Genomic DNA, 22,747 nt, shown 5'->3' on the forward strand with positions numbered 1-22,747 from the left:
TGGCCGCATATGCATGGCATTAAATTAGCCGATCCTAATTTCTCAAAACCAGGTTCGGTTGACATTCTCATTGGCATGGACGAGATGGAATAAGTTCTTTTAAATGGTCTTAGAAAGTGCGAATTTGGTACGCCTATGGCTCAAAACACTGCGTTTGGTTGGGTATTATTCGGCAACGCTTCTACTCTGCAACGCAAACCCATTTCCGTCTCGACATTCCTCTGTGAAACTCAACTAACCCAACTTGTCAAACAATTTTGGGAGCTCGAAGAGCTTCAAGCTAGAAAGCACTATACACCTGAACAAATTTTATGCGAAAAACTATTTAACGATACTACGATGGGCGCTACATCGTTCGCTTGCCAATAAAGAATGAGGTCTCACTTGGAGAATCAAGAGATGCCGCAGTGCGGGCATTACTACTCATGGAGAAAAGGTTTCTCTATAACATTCAACTCAAAAATGAGTACAGTAAACTCATGCAAGAATTAATCTATTTGAAACATATGGAGCTGGTCGGTCCAGCTGCAACCCACACTTATTATATGCCCCACCATGCAGTCGTGAAGGATACGAGTCCTACAACCAAACTAAGGGTGGTGTTCAACGCTTCGATGAAAAAATCATCCGGAAAATCGTTAAACGACGCTTTAATCGTAGGTCCACAACTGCAACAAGACTTGTTTTCGATTCTAGTGCGTTTCCGAACGCATTGCTACGGTATCATCGCTGACATCGAAAAGATGTATAGGCAAATCTACGTCGCACCACAGGACGCAGATTACCAACGCATGGTGTAGCGCGAACATTCAACATAGCCAATATTAGATTATCGCCTTCTCCGAGTTACTTACGGAGTAGCTTCCGCATCTCATCTTGCTGTAAAGTAGTTACGCCAAGTACCACTTGATGCCGGCGACACTTACAAAGTCGCGGCTAAGGCAATCATGTCAGATTTCTACATGGACGATTTGCCGAGTAGAGCGGACACCTTTCAAAACCTCTCCAATCTGCAAAGGGACGTCTCCTTCGTGCTCTCTCAAAGCGGCTTCGAACCTCGCAAGTGGGCTACAAACAATCAGCAGGTAGAAGAGAAAATGCCACATATATCTAAGCAAGTGTCGCATCTGTTAGCTGAGGGTAACGAAGTTCGCACTCTGGGGTGCATCTGGCACACAAACAACGACATGCTTTCTATAGCTGTCAATCTAAACGAGTTGCCTCAGAAACTTACAAAACGCGCTTTTTTATCTCACATTAGCAAAATATTCGACCCGCTTGGATTAGTCGCTCCATGTATGATACGATCCAAAATTTGGCTTCAATCAATTTGGCGTCTGAACGTTGACTGGGATGAGTTGGTACCTAACGAAATCGCTGACAATTGGGTTAAACATCGCCTTGAGCTGACGGAGCTCTCATCGCTTAGCTTAGATCGTTGGCTGGGCACCAGCCCCACTTCAGCTAACGAGTTCCATGTATTCACTGATGCCTCAGAGGCCGCGTGCGCAACGGCTCTTTACTGTCGAACTAAGGATCCAGATGGGCAGGCAAAGGTTTTACTAGTCGCAGCAAAAACCCGAGTAGCACCACGCAAAACTATGTCGTTGCCGAGGTTAGAGTAATGTGCAGCTCATCTTGGCGCAAAGTTAGTTCGTCAAGTCCAATCAAGTATCGATTGCAGAATAGAAGGGTTGTTTGCATGGACGGATTCTATGGTTGCATTGGCTTGGCCTGCAAGGAATTCCTAATCGCTGGTCTATATTCGTAGCCAATCGTGTAGCCGACATACAAGAGGTATTAGCGCCAACTACTTGCAGGCATGTATCATCAGACAGAAATTCTGCTGATTGTGCTTAAAGAGGCCTCTACCTCACAACTTCCTTCACATTCGCTATGGTGGCACGGGCCCACCTGTCTTTCAGAACGCGACGGTGACTGGGTGCACCAATCCTCCCTACATACTACTGATTTGGAGTTAAAATCAACCAAAAAAATCACTCATCTTACACAAACCGCTGAGGAATGGGATTTACTGACACGTTACTACTCATACAATAAGCTGAAGCGGGTAACTGCATATTTAATCCGCTTTGCTAACAATTCACGTATCATCACTTCTCGCTCTGGTCTCGAAACACGAACTACAGGCAATCTGACTTGCGCTGAACTTCGCACAGCCCAATTAGCTTTGGTAAGATACTCTCAATCTAATGCGTTCGAACAAGAGTTATATAATTGCAGATTAATGCCAGTACCGGTGCGGATTAGCCTCGTATGTTTCCATCCATTCATAGATCACGAAGGTATTTTACGCGCGGGGGGCCGCATTAAAAACTCCAATTGCGCATATAATGGAAAATACTCTATAATACTACCAAGAAATTCACCACTTGCTAACGTCATCGCTGCTGAGATACACATGATGACAATGCATTCAGGACCGCAAGCTATGCAAGCCGCTTTACAACGCCGATTTTGGATACCAGGTATTCGAAATCTCGTAAGAAACATATATCGTCATTGCGTCCGGTGTAAACGACTTAACCGCAAACCGCTCCGGCAGCGTATGTCAGATCTTCCGCCTAGTCGTGTAACATGCGCACGCAGCTTTTTACATAGCGCCGTCGACTTCGCAGGTCCATACAGTGTCAAGTTCTCGCAAGGCAGAGGCGCCAAGTCCATAAAAGCGTACATTTGCTCATTTATTTGTATGAGTACGGGTGCCATCCACTTGGAATTAGCAAGCGATCTCTCATCCATCTGCTTCATCGTGGCTTTCAACCGATTTACCAACCGTCGAGGGTACTGCCAACATATGTACTCTGATAACGGCACGAATTTTGTGGGTGCCGAAAGGGAACTGCGCGCAGCCTACGAAAGATGCATCCGAGATGAAAAACTTACTTCCTACTCCACTAACACGCAGACGACCTGGCACTTCAATGCCCAAGTGCTCCTCACATGGAACACTTTTCCAACGGTGGCAAATAATCACATCTATCCGACAACAATTTTGGAAACGTTGGCGTGATGAGTATCTTGTCAATCTGCAGCAACGAACTAAATGGTTTCGACGAACGCAAAACTTACGAAGAAACGACATTGTAGTCGTCCACGATAATAAGACTCCCTCGAATAAGTGGAAACTGGGGCGTGTACTCGACACCCACCCTGGGAAGCACGATCATGTTCGTGTGGTTAATTTGAGAACATCAGAAGGGGATTTCCTGCGACCTATCGTATTAAAATCCGATTCCTATGTTTTCTTCTTATACTTCCCAGCATCAAACCCACTTTTATAAAGCACCACGTTTCATATTAAAGTAAACAATGCAAATTCGCTGATTAGCTACACCGATTTGAAAAATTAATATTGCAACTAACTGCTGCTGTTCATTGATTACACGGGTCAACACAAAATTTGACTTTGACTTCATAGGCATTAAATTTAAATTTTTTAGGTCGTAATTTAACGAAAAAAAAAAAAAAATATATGGCATGAAAAAGTTTGCTTTCCTATTTAGGAAGCCGCTTGAACGAAATTTTTCAAAATCTGTGATTTTAATTTTTACCCGAAAATGAAACCATTCAAATAAATATTTTTATTAAGTTTTAATATTGAAATAACTTACAAAAAAATTAATAATGATTTAAAAGTGTACACTTTTACTTTTTCTTTTATGTTAATAGGTACTATTCCTCAATAAACCCTTAATATAGTCTCCCATCATGCTTTCATTATATTGGCCTTGATAACGTTGTTCGGAGAAGAGCCTAAAAGCTCTGCTTTACTTTTTGGTAAATTTAAATCTCTAATAAAATCACTAAAATCTTCTGTAGTGATGAAGTGATGTTTTGGTTGTTCTGGTGCCGGAAAAATTTCTTATCGGCATTGCTTTTATAAGAACTAAGAGATGATCCACTCCTCTGCTGTATTTTTTCGGTGGCTCTGGTACTGGTCGTGTCAGATCGTGTGCGACTGGAGCAGAAGAAGATTCAAGATCAGGATATTCGATAGGTCTTGCATTTTTACCTCTACGTCTTTTACTCGGATTCACAATGCAAAAGTAGCAGTTTTTAACGTGGTCTTTTGTACTTGCCATATTCTTGGTGTTGCAAATATCAAAGATCTTTTTTCACCTCGATACCAACCTAAATAATGGAAAGAGAAATTAATATGTCTACTTTATTTAATTTACTATTTAAATAAAATTTTCTTACCGTCCAAACATCTTTTACAGCCCATGTCTTGTCTTGATTCCAAACTTACTTACTTACTTAATTGGCGCTTAACCGTCTAAACGGTTATGGCCGTCCAACAAGGCGCGCCAGTCGCTCCTTCGCTCCGCCAACCGGCGCCAATTGGTCAAACCAAGGCAGTTTAAATCGTTTTCCACCTGGTCCTTCCAACGGAGTGGGGGCCGCCCTCTACCACTGCTTCCATAGGCGGGTGAAAGGCTTGTTGTTATATTTCATTGGAGTATAGTTTTACGTGGCGGGTCCTAAGCCCAGCGCACAACCCGCTCAGCGGGGGTGTAAATATTACTTGCACGTTTATATAGCGAGCCGCTTGCTCCAAGACAGACGCCCGCTTGCAGCCGCACCTAGAGGTGTACAGACGCTGCCGATGAGATCTCCCCCGGCTAGCCCTTAAACCGATTATGTCAGAGTGGCTTAGCCAGGATGTCGCCTTCTCACATTAGCTCACCGCTAAACATCCGTTTAGCGGCTACCCAGAGGATACTTGGCCGCAAGCGACCGGTAGTAGTGAGCTGCTTGAACCGCATGCAAAAGAATCGCTCTGGCCATTCCCAGGTGAATGGCGGTCAGAAGCTTTCCCTACTTTCGTGGACTTCTACGCACGGCCCCACCCTTCCAAACAGGACAATCAAAATATGCTTCGTAGGCTTCACAGAGGATGAGAGATGTGTTTAATTCATATTTTATATCTCGAACTTTAATAAATTGCCCACATATACAACAAAAAGCATCAGCTTCATATTTACACTTTTGCGACGACATTTTAGGTTGTTCTAGATTTGTACAAAACACCTGATCGTTGTTTATTTATCACTCTAGCGCCATGAGTATTGTTACTATAACTATAACGAAAGCAAACTTTATATCGAAAAAAGGTATTTTCTTTTCGTTTTTGTTTATAATAAAACAGAAAAGCATGAAATAAACTTTAGAACAAAGAGTCGTGTTATCACGATGTTGCCGGTATTGCTGTCAATCGGTGGCTTCTACTCTGTCTACCACATTGACGTTTTTATTTCAGTAAGCGATGTAGTCTACAACCAATTTTGCAAATGAGTTGTTTTATTTTATCATTTCAATTTCAACTGTGCGCGTGAATTTTATCTTTTTGTATCGGATTTTGCGGAAATAATTTTACAATTCGTAATTAATGGTTGCATTTGCTTACAATTGCGCTTTTAAATCAAAATATTTGGTAAATTGTGCTAGGAATGACAGAACAAACTCGATATAATAAAAAAATGAGTGTAAAAAATTAAACGTTGAATAGTGAAATAATTAAAAAGTAATAATCATAATAATCATAATAAGGAAATCCAAGTTCGGGTGAAACAGAATACAGTGTGTACATCATCGATTCTTTTTATTAAAAACGGATTTGCGATAAGTGTGCTCCTGCTGCCGTTTAGAAAATGCCCAACCTCAGAAATTTTTTAAAAGCGGCCTACGTTACAAAGGGTTTTTAAGAACACGCTACCTCTGATTTTTTCCAGAACCGCTATCTCTTAGAATTTTATTGAAAATGTCTCAACTTTGTTCACAGTTTGGTTAAAAAACGCCCGATCTCTGTACGAATTCAATAAGTCTAAAATATCTTGTTAAAAAAATCCGAGATTCGGGGATTTCGGCCAGGTGTCACTCCGCTTAGCATATCCAATTTTTCCTTTTTATCACTCAAGTAGACTAGCGGTACGTTCTAAAATAAAAAGATATTTATATTTCAAAGGCTTACGGAAGAAAATTTCTTTCGGTACAAAAATAAGGACAATATCTCTCTTACTTTTTACAGCCAGCTGAACTTGTTCTTTTAAATTTTACTCTGTTTTCTTAACCTTTTGGCAAAAGTTCATAATTCCGATATTGTTGGTTGCCTATAAAGTTAAATTTGAAAATATCGAATCCCCATTTATCATTGAAGTAAAGAAAAATTCTTTATTTATTTTGCTCATTTGTCAACAAATACTTTTTTGGACATAAGACTGTTTACCTCTCAGTTACAGATATATTATGCACATAAATATTGTGTTTTAAATAAAATACCATAGCTGGTTGTATAATCTTCAGTTCCACCTGATCGTTAATTTTTTATACTCAGCTGAGCAGAGCTCACAGAGTATATTAACTTTGTTCGCATAACGGTAATCCGTAACGGCATAAACTAATCGAGATAGATATAGACTTCTATATATCAAAATGATCTGGGTGAAAAAAGAAATTCATTTAGTCATGTCCGTCCGTCCGTCTGTAAACACGATAACTTGAGTAAATTTTGAATTATCTTGATGAAATTTGGTATGTAGATTCCTGGGCGCTCATCTCAGATCGCTATTTTAAATGAACGAAATCGGACTACAACCATGCCCACTTTTCGATATCGAAAATTTCGAAAAACCGAAAAAGTTCGATAGTTCATTACCAAAGACGGATAAAGCGATGAAACTTGGTTGCGTTGACCTTATGGTGCAAAATAGAAAATTAGAACAATTTTGGAAAACGGGCGTGGCACCGCCTACTTTTAAAAGAAGGTAATTTAAAAGTTTTGCAAGCTGTAATTTGGCAGTTGTTGAAGATATCATGATTAAATTTGGTAGGCACGTTACTCCTATTACTATATGTGTGCTAAATAAAAATTAGCGAAATCGGATGACGAACACGCCCACTTTTAAAAAAATTTTTTAAAGTGAAATTTTAACAAAAAATTTAATATCTTTACAGTATATAAGTAAATTATGTCAACATTCGACTCCAGTAATGATATGGTGCAACAAAATACAAAGATAAAAGAAAATTTCAAAATGGGCGTGGCTCCGCCCTTTTTCATTTAATTTGTCTAGAATACTTTTAATGCCATAAGTCGAACAAAAATTTACCAATCCTTGTGAAAGTTGGTAGGGACATAGATTCTATGACGATAACTGTTTTCTGTGAAAATGGGCGAAATCGGTTGAAGCCACGCCCAGTTTTTATACACAGTCGACCGTCTTTTCCGATATCGAAAATTACGAAAAATGAAAAAAATGCCATAATTCTGTACCAAATATGAAAAAAGCGATGAAACATGGTAATTGGATTGGTTTATTGACGCAAAATATAACTTTGGAAAAACTTTGTAAAATGGGTGTGACACCTACCATATTAAGTAGAAGACAATGAAAAAGTTCTGCAGGGCGAAATCAAAAGCCCTTGGAATCTTGGCAGGAATACTGTTCGTGGTATGACATATATAAATAAATTAGCGGTACCCGACAGAAGATGTTCTGGGTCACCCTGGTCCACATTTTGGTCGATATCTCGAAAACGCCTTCACATATACAACTAAGGGCTACTCCCTTTTAAAACCCTCATTAATACTTTTAATTAGATACACATATCGTACAAACACATTCTAGAGTCACACCTGGTCCACCGTTATTGCGATATCTTGAAAAGGCGTCCACCTATAGAACTAAGGCCCACTACGTTTTAAATAATCATTAACACCTTTCATTTGATACACATGTCATACAAATACATTCCAGGGTTACCCTAGGTTCATTTTGCTAAATGGTGATTTTCCCTTATTTTGTCTCCAAAGCTGTCAGCTGAGTATGTAATGTTCGGTTACACCCGAAATTAGCCTTCCTTACTTGTTAGTTGTTCCTCTTTTTCAACGTACGACGGAGTATATTTTATTTATTCAACCAATTTTTTGAACAAATACAAACATGATTTTTAATGTATAATGCATATAAAAATAGCAACAACTCGTAATTTGTAAGAAAGTTATTTGTTTTTTTGTAATTTATTTATTGAGTGGGCGGAAGCTGTGGAAAACGCCAAAAATAATTTTTTGTTTAAAAGCGACTTTTTCTAACTTCAGTAAGCCGAAATTGGTGCAGACGACACTGATCACCAATCAATAATACACAAATTAAACGTTTTCTAGGTCACAAATATAATCGCAGCCGACGCACACACAAGAGAATATCTGTTTAATCATAAAGTATAACAACAAGTTAAACAAAAAACAATGTTAGAGAACAGGTTGGACCGGTGCCGCATTGCGCTTAACAGGTAAATGTTTTGGGGCATTGTTCCTTGTTATTTTTCAAGGTCAATTGATTTTGAGCACGTCACACCTCAAACAAACAATGGAAGACGAATTTAAAATTAATATCAAGTTAGAAAAAAAAAGTGTAAAAAAAATTATAATTTGATGTGAAAAAAAACGCAAAATCACATACAAACCAACCTTAGTTACTTTAACAACCTGAATATTTAATACTAGCATTAAAAAACTTAGAATATTCATTTCAGGGAATAGTCAAGTACTTATTTTTATACTCTGTGTGCAAAGCACAGGTACAGGTATAAAGGAATCGAGATAGATATAGACTTCCATATATCAAAATCATCAGTATCGAAAAAAAATTTGATTGAGCCATGTCCGTCAGTCCGTCCGTCCGTCTGTCCGTCCGCCCGTTAACACGATAACTTGAGTAAATATTGAGATACCCTTACCAAATTTGGTACACGAGCTTATCTGGACCCAGAATAGATTGGTGTTGAAAATGATCGAAATCGGATGATAACCACGCCCACTTTTTATATATATAACATTTTGGAAACCACAAAAAATCTGATTATTTAGTAAATAATACACCTAGAATGTTGAAATTTGACGTGTGGACTGATATTGAGACTCTTGATAAAAATTTGAAACAAATTTTTAAAATGGGCGTGGCACCGCCCACTTGTGATAAAATAAATTTTACAAATATTATTAATCATAAATCAAAAATCGTTAAACCTATCGTAACAAAATTCAGCAGAGAGGTTGCCTTTACTATAAGGAACGCTTCAAAGAAAAATTAACGAAATCGGTTAAGGACCACGCCCACTTTTATATAAAAGATGTTTAAAAGGGTCGTAGACGAAAATAATAAGCTATAAAATAAAATATAATAAATGTAAGGCACGATAACCTCCGAAGAGATCTAAGGCCGAGCTTCTCTTCCAATTTGCGTCGTGCTCCTCTTGCTTTTCCCTTCAAATTGGCCGGACGGGACCTACATGTTTTATGCCGACTCCAAATGGCATCTGCAAGGCAGACGAGTTCTCACTGAAAGCTTTTCATGGCAGAAATACACCCGGAGCGCTTGCTAAACACTGCCGAGGGGCGACCCCGCTTAGAAAAATTTTCTTTTAATAGAAAAACCTTATTTCTAAAATTTTGATGTTGCTTGCCCGGGGTGTGAACCCAGGGCATACGGTGTGGTAGGCGGAGCACGCTACCACCACACCACGGTGCCCGCCAATATAAGCTATATCTTAGCGAAAAAGAGCTTTGTATCAATAGAATTTTACTTTCTAAATTGAATTATAACATTAAATTGGAAAACACTAAACTTTTTGAAAATAGGTGTGGGACCGCCCCTTTTAGGACTAAGCAATTTTCTATGTTTCGGGAGCCATAACTCGAAGAAAAATTAACGGATCGTAATAAAATTGGGCACACAAATTTTCCCTATAGTAAAAAAAAATATTTCTAGTAAAAATGGACGGGATGGGTTAAAGACCACGGCAAGTTAGATATCAAAAAAATTTAAAAGGGTCGTAGATAAAATATTAAGCTATAACTTAGCAAAAAATAGTTTTGGATCAATTATCAATTTTCATTGTAAGAGGAAATGGGGAGACATTTTTGTTTTTAACGGGCGATGCCACGTGTTATGTAGAAAATTAATTTATCCGAAATGAAATGTACAATTGAAGCTCACGCTGAGTATATGATGTTCGGTTACACCCGAACTTAGACACCTTTACATGTTTTATTATTGCTTTCTGCAAAATTTCACCTGAATCGTTGAAACTTTTTTTTGAACTTTTTACAAAAGCACATATCAATTTTGGTTAAACAGTTGCGCTGTTTCTTATTGTGATCAGGGCAGATCAAATATTTTTTTCTGAGAATAAAGCATGCAACATTTCCTTGCACTGACAAAATAAATTTAACGGTTTGCAAAAATAAAATAAAATAAAAAACTTTACTGAATAAAGAGTTATTCAAATTTTTTTGCAAAGATTGCCACATTACAATATTATAAATTGGATTTGTAAAATCACTTAATGTTATGAACATAATCATAAATACTTTATTTGTAAGAAGTTTGATTGTGAAAATATTTGATTGCAGAATTACGATTAAATACTAGGGTAGGCACTTTGTCGTTGGTGTGAGGGCTTAGCCGAACTCCAGAGCGCAGGACTATGAGGCGGAGGTGTTTAGGACTGGCATCTACGCCGTTTCGCCTCATAGGAGGGTGGCGGGATGTTGGTGACCAAGAACTGCCAACCACCTAATCCAGGGTGTTATGCGGACCGTGCGTATCGGACGATTTGCATCCAGGGAATACATTCGGCTGCATTCGAACGGAGCCTTCCCGATAACGGCCCACCTTGGGAAGTATTGATGGCCTTACCACAGGAAGGGACGCTGCTGTGGCGGACGGTTCTTTCCCCGTTTATAATTCTGGACCGCTGAGCCCGCCTTGTCGCACAGGTGGTCGTGCGACCAAGATGAACGACTCATTACCTAATTGTAATAAGGACGATGACAAGAGGAGGACTGAGTCGCCAGCCAAAGACGGCAAATACGCACTAAGCGATGCGTCAGACTCGGGGAGCGAGAGTAGTGCTGATTCAATGAACTCCGTGTTGGAAAAAGTTACAAATAAAAACGGAGTAGTAGAGTGGAGAAGGGTACGGAACAGAGGAAGTAATAGAGCTCGTTCGCCGTACCGTGTAACACTAAGAATTGTCGAACACCTAGGAGCAGTGGTCGACCCAACAGAAGTGGATATCGAGCGCTTGGAATGGGCTCGTGAGGCGGAAGAAGTATGTCGAAGGCAGTTCAAAAGGTTTGCTGCGAGAAACCCTCGGTTCTGCAACCGGTACGAGGAGGATGAAGCATCGAATGGCAGAATGAAGAGGCAAAGTTCGGTGGAAGGCGGCCAGCCTGCCTTCAAGAGGCAGAAAGGACCCAGTCCCAGAGCCGCGAGGCAGGGCAGTCGCATAGATAAGACAAGTAGGCCCAAAGCTGTAAGACAAATGGGCCCCAATAATATATAATGGTGTGAAGATGATAGCGTGCGACAACATCGCGAGCTTGCGGTGGCTGGAGGAAGTGGTTCCAAACCTCAAAAGGCAAGGCACGAACGCGCTGTTTGATGTAGTGGATAAAGCGCAAATCCCCACGGTACCAAAAGTTAAGGTATGGATACCATGCGTGATGAAGTCGGAGTATGCACTGCGACTTCTGAAGAATCAGAATCCAAACATACCGACACAGGATTGGAAGGAGCTAGAGGCTTACGCCGATCACTTTATCGGCGGCGGCGGAGGCGTTGGCGGCGCGCCGGGGTACGCCGGTGTTCTTACTTTAAAAAGCTTGATTTTTCTATTTAAAAAAATTGTATTGAGGAAAGGCTTTGTTTGTATGTTTTAAGGAAATCAACGTGTTGGCCATTTCGAAAATATGCGGGGGTTTTGCCTCAAGATCTTGCAGACCGTTCAAAAATTTTCAGGAGTAGCTCCCTGCGGAGGGATTGTTGCTCGTTCACTTAATCCAGAGAGGCTTCGAACCTAACCCCGGTCTTTGGAATTGGTACTGCTGCGTCTGCTGAAAGGAAATAGAGATACATAAAATAGCCACACTTTTGTCTGCATATCTCGTGCAAAGCGTAGTTTCACCTAGGGTTAACTTCTAATAATCGTCGCGAACACAATTTCTTTAAATCATTTGTGGCTCCTTGGCGGTCACGCACAAAGGCTACTTACGGTTGCTATTAATGGTGTACTAATACTCATGACTCTCGTGGCATAGGGCGCCTCCAGTTTTTTCGGCTGTTTTTAAGAGCTACAATTCCCGATGTGCGAACAGTAGCAATCCCGACCACCAACCGCTACCACGCCTCCTGACCCACCCTCACCATATGCCAGCACAGAAGCTATAGGACTGCGACTTCGAACTCATACCTTCGTCGACGTCACTTTCCTAGAAGCTCTAGGTGTAGCTTCGAAGACTTTCTAACGGATGCTTTTGTTGCGCTATGCTGCCGAGCTACACCAGAGAAACAAATTGAAACGTTAGGGAGTTCGGCCAAGGATGCCGTCATTGCGTAATGGGTGAAAATTAATTAATTAAAATTTTACAAGGACCCTGGATAAAACTTTTAAAATGTAGACCAAATTTTGTAAACGTTTGTTTTCACATCATTGATTTCAATAGTCTTCGTTAAATCAAAACGATATTTTAGAATGAAAGTCGACCGATTTTAAGTTGAAAGATGTTTACTGCTGTTTTCCGGCCTTATGACTAGTTCGATTGTCCACTACATTAGGGTAGTAGCATACACCGTCAATAGTTTGACTGTCTTGGGAAAGCTTTTGCTTCACCACTTTGAGTGGTCTTGCGAAGGACAAAGCCTCACCTGGTAAATACATAAAAGGAGCCGTAACGTGTAGGTGATATTTAAACTTGGTTGATAGGCTATAATCAATGCAATTCACTCCAAGGGACTAGTTTTGGATAGGTCCGCCAACTTTAGGAAATGTCAAACCGGGAGACTTGGGTGTTGAAGAATGAAGTGTCACAATCAAAATTAACATTTCAGACGCTACAGTATAGTTTCGCAAATAAACAACAGATTTTTGAATGTAATCCCAAGTGATTTTTCAAAACCTTCTCATACGTACATATATCCTCAACTAAAGTATGAGTAAGAATCATTTCAAAGGAGTGTTTATGCCCCTAGGACCTACCAAAGAATTTTGCATCACTGATTTCGATTATTCTTTCAGCCAATCGCAATATACAATTTTTTTAAAAATCGGCATCTTTTTTTGGTATTTTGTTTTTTTTTAACAACTTGAGGACAATTTGAAAACATGTTCGCCTTGGGTCATTTTTTTGAATTCATTGTTCATTATTAATTTTTTGGAAGTAATATGCAAAGTGAGCATATAACTTTTTTTATATAACTTTTTATACTCAGCTGAGCAGAGCTCACAGAGTATATTAACTTTGTTCGTATAACGGTACCCCGTAAGGGCATAAACTAATCGAGATAGATATAGACTTCTATATATCAAAATGATCTGGGCGAAAAAAGAAATTCATTTAGCCATGTCCGTCCGTCCGTCTGTCCGTCTGTCTGTCCGTGAACACGATAACTTGAATAAATTTTTAGGTATCTTGATGAAATTTGGTATGTAGGTTCCTGGGCACACATCTCAGATCGCTATTTAAAATGAACGAAATCGGACTATAACCACGCCCACTTTTTCGATATCGAAAATTTCGAAAAACGGTAAAAGTGCGATAATTCATTACCAAAGATGGATAAAGCGATGAAACTTGGTAGGTGGGTTGACCTTATGACGCAGAATATAACACTATTAAAATTTTGTACAATGGGCGTGGCACCGCCCACTTAGTTTTGCAAGCTGTAATTTCGCTGTCGTTGAAGATATCATGATGAAGTCTGGCAGTAACGTTACTCCTGTTACTATATGTGTGCTAAATAAAAATTTGCAAAATCGGATGACGAACACGCCCACTTTTTAAAAAAAATTTTTTTTAAAGTCAAATTTTAACAAAAAATGTAATATCTTTACAGTATATGAGTAAATTATGTCAAAATTCAACTCCAGTAATGATAAGGTGCAACAAAATACAAAAATTAAATTTCAAAATAGGCGTGGCTCCGCCCTTTTTCATTTAATTTGTCTAGAATACTTTTAATGCCATAAGTCGAACAAAAATTTACCAATCCATGTGAAATTTGGTAGGTGCATTTCTTCTTGATGATAACTGTTTTCTGTTAAAATGGGCGAAATCCGTTGAAGCCACGCCCAGTTTTTATACACAGTCGACCGTCTGCCCTTCCGCTGGGCCGTTAACACGATAACTTGAACAAAAATCGATATATCTTTACTAAACTTAGTTCACGTACTTATCTGAAGTCACTTAATCTTGGTATAAAATATGGTCGAAATCCGACTATGACCACGCCCACTTTTTCGATATCAAAAATTTCGAAAAATGAAAAAAATGCCATAATTCTATACCAAATACGAAAAAAAGGATGAACGATGGTGATTGGTTTGGTTTTTTGACGCAAAGTATACATAACTTTGGAAAAAACTTTTTAAAATGGGTGTGGCACCTACCATATTAATTAGAGGAAATTGTAAAAGTTCTGCAGGGCGAAATCAAAAGCCCTTGGAATCATGGCAGGAATACTGTTCGTGGTATTATATATTTAAATAAATTAGCGGTACCGGACAGATGATGTTGTGGGTCACCCTGGTCCACATTTTGGTCGATATCTCGGAAAAGTTTCCACATATACGACTAGGGACCACTCCTTTTTAAAACCCTCATTAATAATTTTAATATGATACCCACATCGTACAAACACATTCTAGAGTCACCCCTGGTGCACCTTTATGGCGATATCCCTAAATGGCGTCCACCTATAGGACTATGGCCCACTCCCTCTTAAAATACTCTTTAATACCTACCATTTAATACCCATGTCATACAAACACATTGCAGGGTTACCCTAGGTTCATTTTCCTAAATGGTGATTTTCCCTTATTTTGTCTGCAAAGCTCTCAGCTGAGTATGTAAAGTTCGTTTACACCCGGACTTAGCCTTCCTTACTTGTTTTTAGCGTTTTGTTTTAATAAATTGGTGAATTTGGTGATGCAAAGTCCGTGTAAGTTGACATCGAAAGCGCCTGTTTTGTTAAATAACTTTTGATTAGTTAGAAAGAGTTCGATTTCGCAATTAGTTTCTTATAAATGGCAGTGATGCGCATCCGTTGATTCCTCTTTCGACCATATCCGACCAATTTTCGACATAAACAATAAATGTCCTAAACAATCTTAAACGAGTAGAAAATATAGTAAAGCGCCGGATGCCGCCGCCGATATTTTTGCAATTCGGCGGCGTCGTGCAAAAAACGACTCTAATCGGCGGCGGCGCGGCGGCGGCGTTTATCGGCGGCGTATATCTCTAGAAGGTACTTACTTTATCTCGGCCTACGGAGGAAGGTCACTTCTACATCTTCAAAATACACAAGCGGGCGGAGGATGTCTTGTACAGATAAAAATAAATAAAAAAACACGCAGCTTGGAAAAATGTCCTCTGATACATGTAAAATTTACATGCGACCCGGGAAAAGAAGTCCCGAAGGTGTTAGAAGAGTACTAACAGTCAAATTGTGCTACGAGTCGCACAGAAGAACACCCGGCACAGCATTTACGAGAGTCTGAAGGAGCCTCGAATACTCTAAACCCAAAGGGCAAGGGGAGGACGACGACATCACGACAAAGGTGCTGGCGGGGGACAAACAGCCCAATGGTGCTGCGAGTCTTACAGATAAACCTCCAACACAGTAAACTGGCGTCGAGCGAACTCCTCCTAACCCTTGAGGAGGGTTCGTATGGCGTTTACTACGCGCATGGGGAAAGACGGGTGCGAGCTTTAGTAATGGTAAGGAAACAGCTGCATTCATATATGCTGCCTAATTACACTACTGTGGACCTCGTAGTGGTGGCCGTTGAGCAAAAAAATAAGCAAGCATTTATCCTGGCATCCCGCTACATGGCTTATGCTGCGGAGGTTCCACAGATGGAGTGGTGGAGGCTAGTACAGGACGAAGGGAGCAAAGGGCGGTTGGTCATAGGGGCGGATGCAAATGCGCACCAGAATGCGCGGAGAGGAGCAAGTACGGACGAGAGGGCGAATCTCTATTTTGTTACATCCTGCAAACCAATTTGCAGATAGCCAACAGGTGAAATGCCCCTACATATATTGGTCCAACATTCAGCAATGTTCTTGATATTACATTGAGCTCCGAACGTGATATATCAAGGTATGATTGGATGGTTCTTTATAGACCGTCCTTCTCCGACAATGCGTATATCAGCTTCAGCATCCCTCTAAAGAGGGGAGAGAAGGGAGGAACCTTTAGAAACCCTAGGTTAAAGAACTGGACTAAATTCCAGAAACAGGTAGAAACAAAACTGGGACAACGAGGTTGCCAATGTGGAAAACTGGAGGAGTCTAATGAAATCCTAACAAGGACGCTTATGACTGCGAATAACAAAGCTTGCCCTCTAAAAAGATGCAGAGGAAAAGCAAAGCCGCCATGGTGGAGCAATGAGCTGAGTCTTCTAAGAAGACAGATAAAAGAAATGTTTATGCTAGCAAAGACCGTGGAAAGCGAAGCGCGACGAGACGAGTACAGGAAACTACTGAGGATCTACAAGCGTGAAATTTCCAGGGCGAAGAGAATCTCATGGAAACGTTTCTGTACGGACATAGAGTGCTCCAGCGAAACAGCACGGTTGAAAAAAGTCCTAGCAAGGGGAAACATAGTCCAGGGACTAATAAAGAAAGAGAACGGGGAATGGTCGCGTAATAGTGCGGAATCCCTTGAAGTGCTTTTCGATACACATTTCCCATCGGGAGATGGTTTAGAAGAGCCAGCAGACAGCAGTCAAACTTGGATCACGGAGCGGTTAGTGCTGGGCTTGGTGACCGATACCAAGATAGAATGGGCGGAGTAGACGTTTTCTAAGTTTAAATCGCCGAGCCCAGATGGTATATTCTCGGCCATGCTACAAGTTTCAAGTAGAGCGGTCGTGGAATGGATTAAAATAATATTCGATGGGTGCATAAGACTGAATCATGTACCGCACTCTTGGAGAAATGCTCGTGTAGCTTTCCTACCAAAGGCAGGGAAGATCGCTCACATGTATCCCAAAGACTATAGACTCATTAGCTTAACATCATTTCTGCTCAAAACCTTCGGGAGGCTGATAGATGTGTACATAAAGTCCAACGTGGATGAAAAGCTGCTCTCCACAAAACAACATACGTACACCAAAGGCAAGTCGGCAGACACCGCACTACATAGGGTGGTAATAAGCATAGAGAAAGCCCTGGAATATAAGGAGTATGCTCTAGGAGTCTTCTTAGACATTGCCGGGGCTTTCAATAATGTTTCTAAATGTGCGATTAGGGATGGTCTTACGTTAAAGCACATCCAGCCTTAACCAGATGGATCGGCTGCATGTTAAATTGCAGGAAGATTACATCACAATGGGGGTTGTGCGAGACCACGAAATGAGTGGACAGGGGCACGTCGCAGGGAGGAGTGCTATCACCTGCGCTGTGGACGCTGTTCATCAACCAACTGCTCAGGTTATTCGTTTAGGGACCCGTAAAACTTACGGCTTACGCAGATGACGTTGCAATTGTCATAAGTGGAAAAAGCCTTCCAACGATTAGCTCTTTGATGGATCGGGCGCTTCGGGATATTCATACCTGGGCATCTAATGTCGGGTTGAAAGCCAACGCGGAGAAGACGGATATGGTCTTGTTTACAAACAGGTACAGGGTCCCAAATTGAACCAGGCCTAAGTTAGGAGGGGTGACCCTACAGGAGAAACCTTGTACAAAATATCTACGAATCATCCTAGACAGTAAGCTGTCATGGAAGCTCAATGTGGAGGAGAGGGTGAAAAAGGCCTAAACGGCACTTTATGCATGTAAGAGAATGCTGGGGTGTTCGTGGGGCTTATCGCACTCTCTTTATCATTGGGTTTTTATAGCGATTGTAAGCCCTTTTCTATACTATGGAGTTCTTGTTTGGTGGAAAGCCACACAAAAAACAACATACCTCAAAAAATTAGAGGGGATATGCAGACTATCGATGCTTAGCATTACGAGAGCCCTGAAAACAACCCCGACGGCTGCACTGTATACAATTCTGCACATTCCACTTCTAGACCTAGTAGCAAAGAACATAGCGCTAACAACTGCAACTAGGCTCGGTGCCTCGGGTCAGCTTGAGCGCCGATCATACGCCCATATTAGTATAGCGTCATCAATCACAAGACGAACAGACTACCTGATTCCCTATCTGCGCTTCGAGGGAGATCTTAAGGCCACAATAGAGGTGTACGTTTGGCGCAAGGGTGCTCAAATGGCGGACGAGGCGATACATGTGTACACAGATGGTTCCAAAGTAGTGGAAGGAGTAGGGTCTGCGGTATACTGTGCTGATCCGGAAATAAACAGATCCTGCAGGCTGCCGGATTACTGTAGCGTATTCCAAGGGGAAATATTAGCCGTAACAAAAGCAGTAGAAACACTGGAAGAGAAGAGCTTGAGCTGCAGCCGTGTTAACTTTTATATTGACAATCAAGCAGCAATTAAGGCAATAATCTCGCATAGCACAGCATCTAAATGCGTGTTAGAGCGTAAGCAGTCTCTGGAGAGAATCGGGATAGGGAGAAGCATACATCTATATTGGGTCCCAGTGCATATCGGAATAGATGGGAATGAATAAGCAGAGTAACTAGCTTAAAAGGACGCATCCCTTGAAGCTTGATTAAGCGAAGGCGAGAGGTGCACATAATCGACCAAGCGGGAAAGGCGTGGGTTCAAGCGCGGGCCTGTAAAGTGTCGAAGATTATGTGTAGGTCTTACAACCTTAGACTAACAAAGGTGCTTCTTTCATTAAAAAGAGAGGACTGTAGACTCATGACGGGTATTCTGACTGGACACTGCTTTCTGGCGTCACATGCCTTTAAATTAGGCTTTCTTAGTGATAGCTGATGTAGGAAGTGCGGGTTGGAGGAGGAAACGATCGAGCACGTTCTGTGCTCGTGCCCTGCGCTTGCCAGGCTAAGACTCCAGCTATTAGGAGAGATACAGCTGTCAGATCTAGAAGCAGCAAGTGGCTTAACTCCTAGAAAGCTTCTAGTATTTGCCAAGAGGACAGAGTTATTTTATAACATTGGTCCTGGTTTTTGATAGGGGTTTTCAATTTGGTCGTTAAAACAAACTTCTGGTAACACTACGGACTCATCCAGTCTATGTGAGGTCCTCATGGACCGGCCAGTTCAACCTTTCCTACGATTATGGCATCGCCCGGGGTGGAAAATTTGACCAATCCAATTTCTTAGATAAATGATATCAAAAATAAAGCTTTTATGGTGATTTCTATAAATTGGACATACAAATTTCTCTTTATTTGAGATATGCCTTAGTCCCTTTCGCCAATTTTCTACTCCTCTATACAGCGCGGAGATTATATGGAGTAGCTTTAAACTAAATTTCACTAACCAAGCCTTTTTCTCGTATTTCAGCTCCAAAAAAAACTGTTCAGCTTACACAATGATGATGCCATCAATGGCGGATTTGAGGGGCGATTGCCCCCCTCCCTAACCCCTAATCTATTTGCGAGACAGAGTTCGTGATTTCAATGATTTTTTCGAGTAGTGTACTTTCTGTTACACGACCACTAAGCTTATTTTTGCAAACACCGTCAATAGATTTTTTTTTTTTTTTTTTTTTAGTCAATAGATTTGAATCAGGCTTCTGAAGCATTGAGTGACACTTTGCGAACATTAAAAAACCATAGACTTGAAGCAGGAAGTTGTTTTTCGGGACTTTACAAACAAATAGTCGCTTTAGCAGATGAGTTGAAGTTTGATATTGTCCTCCCACGAATTGCTAAAAAGCAAATACTACATCGAGCGAATTACACTTCATCAGACACTGAAGAGTATTATCGAAAAGCAATTTATATACCTCCTCTTGATCATATCGCACTGCAAAACAAGAATTTATCTAAAGAGCTTGTCCAAGATCTTGGTAAACGATACGCAGCTCTTATTGGAGGAAACAAAATTAATCTAGACGGAGAGTACGAAGTGTGGTCAGAACGCTGGTCTGATAAGCAACACAAAAAATCAATTCTACCATCAGCTGAAAAAGTTTTAAATGATGGCAAAGAATATGCGTTTCCATCAATAAATGCTCTTATCAAAATTCTGGCCACGCTTCCAGCTAGCAATGCTTATGCAGAAAGGAGTTTTTCGACACTTCGCCGGGTGAAAACGTGGTTACGGTCCGAGAACAGACTCACTGGTCCTGCACTTTTAAATACCCATTTCGATATTGAGATTGATTTTGATCATATAATTGAAAGATATGTAAAACAAGTAAGAAGGGCCAAGTTCGGGTTTAACCGAACAATACATACTCAGCTGAGAGCTTTGGAGACAAAATGAGGGAAAATCATCATATAGGAAAATTAACCTAGGGTAAACCTCGAATGTGTTTGTATGACATGTGTATCAAATGGAAGGTATTAAAGAGTATATTAAAAGGGAGTATGCCATAGTTCTATAGGTGGACGCCATTTCGGGATATCGCTATAAAGGTGGACCAGGGGTGACTCTAGAATGCGTTTGTTCGATATAGGTGTCAAATGAAAGGTGCTAGTGAGTATTTTAAAAGGGAGTGGGCCTTAGTTCCATTGGTGGACGCCTTTTCGAGATATCGCCATAAAGGTGGACCGGGCGTCACTTTATAATGAGTTTGTACGATATGGGTATCAAACTAAAGGTATTAATGAGGGTTTTAAAAGAGAGTGGCCCTTAGTTGTATGTGTGAAGGCGTTTTTGAGATATTGACCAAAATGTGGACCAGGGTGACCCAGAACATCATCTGTCGGGTACAGCTAATTTATTTATATATGTAATACCACGAACAGTATTCCTGCCAAGATTCCAAGGGCTTTTGATTTCGCCCTGCAGAACTTTTTCATTTTCTTCTACTTAATAAGGTAGGTGTGACACCCATTTTACAAAGTTTTTTCCAAAGTTATATTTTGCGTCAATAGACCAATCCAATTACCATGTTTCATTCCTTTTTTCATATTTCGTATAGAATTATGTTATTTTTTTCATTTTTCGTAATTTTCGATATCGAAAAAGTGGGCGTGGTTATAGTCGGATTTCGGCCATTTTTTATACCAAGATAAGGTGAGTTCAGATAAGTACGTGGACTAAGTTTAGTAAAGCTATATCGATTTTTGCTCAAGTTATCGTGTTAAGGGCCGAGCGGATGGCCAGAGGGCCGACTGTGTATAAAAACTGGGGGTGACTTCGACCGATTTCGCCCATTTTCACAAGGAATGGTAAATTTTTGTTCGATTTATGTCCTTAAAAGTATTCTAGATGAATTAAATGAAAAAGGGCGGAGCCACGCCCATTTTGACATTTTCTTTTATTTTTGTATTTTCTTGCACCATATCATTACTGGAGTTGAATGTTGACATAATTTACTTATATACTGTAAAGATATTAAATTTTTTGTTAAAATTTGACTTTAAAAATTTTTTTATTAAAAGTGGGCGTGTTCGTCATCCGATTTCGCTAGTTTTTATTTAGCACACATATAGTAACAGGAGTAACGTTACTGCCAAACTTCATCATGATATCTTCAACGACTGCCAAATTACAGCTTGCAAAACTTTTAAATTACCTTCTTTTAAAAGTGGGCGGTGCCACGCCCATTGTCCAAAATTTTTCTAATTTTCTATTTTGCGTCATAAGGTCAACGCACCTACCAAGGTTCATCGCTTTATCCGTCTTTGGTAATAAATTATCGCACTTTTTCGGTTTTTCGAAATTTTCGATATCGAAAAAGTGGGCGTAATTGTAATCCGATTTCTTTCATTTTAAATAGCGAGGAACCTACATACCAAATTTCATCAAGATACCTCAAAATGTACTCAAGTTATAGTGTTTACAGGCGGACGGACAGACGGACGGACGGACAAGGCTAAATGAATTTCTTTTTTCACCCAGATCATTTTGATATATAGAAGTCTATATTTATCTTGATTAGTTTATGCCGTTACGGATTACCGTTATGCGAACAAAGTTAATATACTCTGTGAGCTCTGCTCAGCTGAGTATAAAAATGGGCGTGGCACCGCCAGTTTTATGACTAAGCAATTTTCTATGTTTCGGGAGCCATAAATCCAAGAAAAATTAACGGATCTTAATAAAATTGGGTACAGAGATTTTCCATGTAGCAGGAAATATTTCTAGCAAAAATGGACGGGATCGGTTAAAGACCACGGCAACTTAGATATAAAACAAGTTTAAAAGGGTCGTAGACTAGAATAATAAGCTATAACTTAGCAAAAAATAGTTTTGAATCAATGACATTTCACTTATCAAGTTTTACTGTAAGAGGAAATGGGGAGACATTTTTTTTTAAACGGGCGATGTCACGTGTTATGTAGAAAATTAATTTACCTGAAATGAAATGTGCAATTGAAGCTCACGCTGACTATATAATGTTCGGTTACACCCGAACTTAGACACCTTTACATGTTTTAGTTTAACATACTTACAAATATTTGTAGTATGTGGGATGTTGTACACCAGATATACAACATCGAAATCAAACTCGAATGGAAGGTTCACACTTTCTTTTCCACTTCCTCCCCTGATACAATATCAATTATTTACATAATATCAATGTTGTACCACTGCTCTGGTAATACTATCCTCAGAGATATAGAATTTTTCATATATTGCTATATGTATATCAGATGACACG

General features: G+C 40.2%; 1 protein-coding gene across 2 annotated transcripts in view; it reads left to right on the plus strand.

Annotated features, from left to right (window-relative positions):
• Window positions 1-22,747, plus strand: part of LOC137245726 (aquaporin AQPAn.G-like) — a 206,516-nt gene that overhangs the window by 99,931 nt on the left and 83,838 nt on the right. Inside the window, exon 1 of one of the 2 annotated variants that reach the window (XM_067776842.1) lies at window positions 8,189-8,316. The exons of the other annotated variant lie outside the window; for it this stretch is intronic. Within the exon in view, the coding sequence (XP_067632943.1) occupies window positions 8,273-8,316 (44 nt within the window). The 5' untranslated portion in view covers window positions 8,189-8,272. Of the gene's footprint in view, window positions 1-8,188; window positions 8,317-22,747 lie in introns of those variants that run through there. 2 annotated transcript variants of the gene reach the window in all.

The sequence above is a fragment of the Eurosta solidaginis genome, chromosome 3 (genome assembly GCF_040869045.1).
Source record: "Eurosta solidaginis isolate ZX-2024a chromosome 3, ASM4086904v1, whole genome shotgun sequence".
NCBI lineage: Eukaryota > Metazoa > Arthropoda > Insecta > Diptera > Tephritidae > Eurosta > Eurosta solidaginis.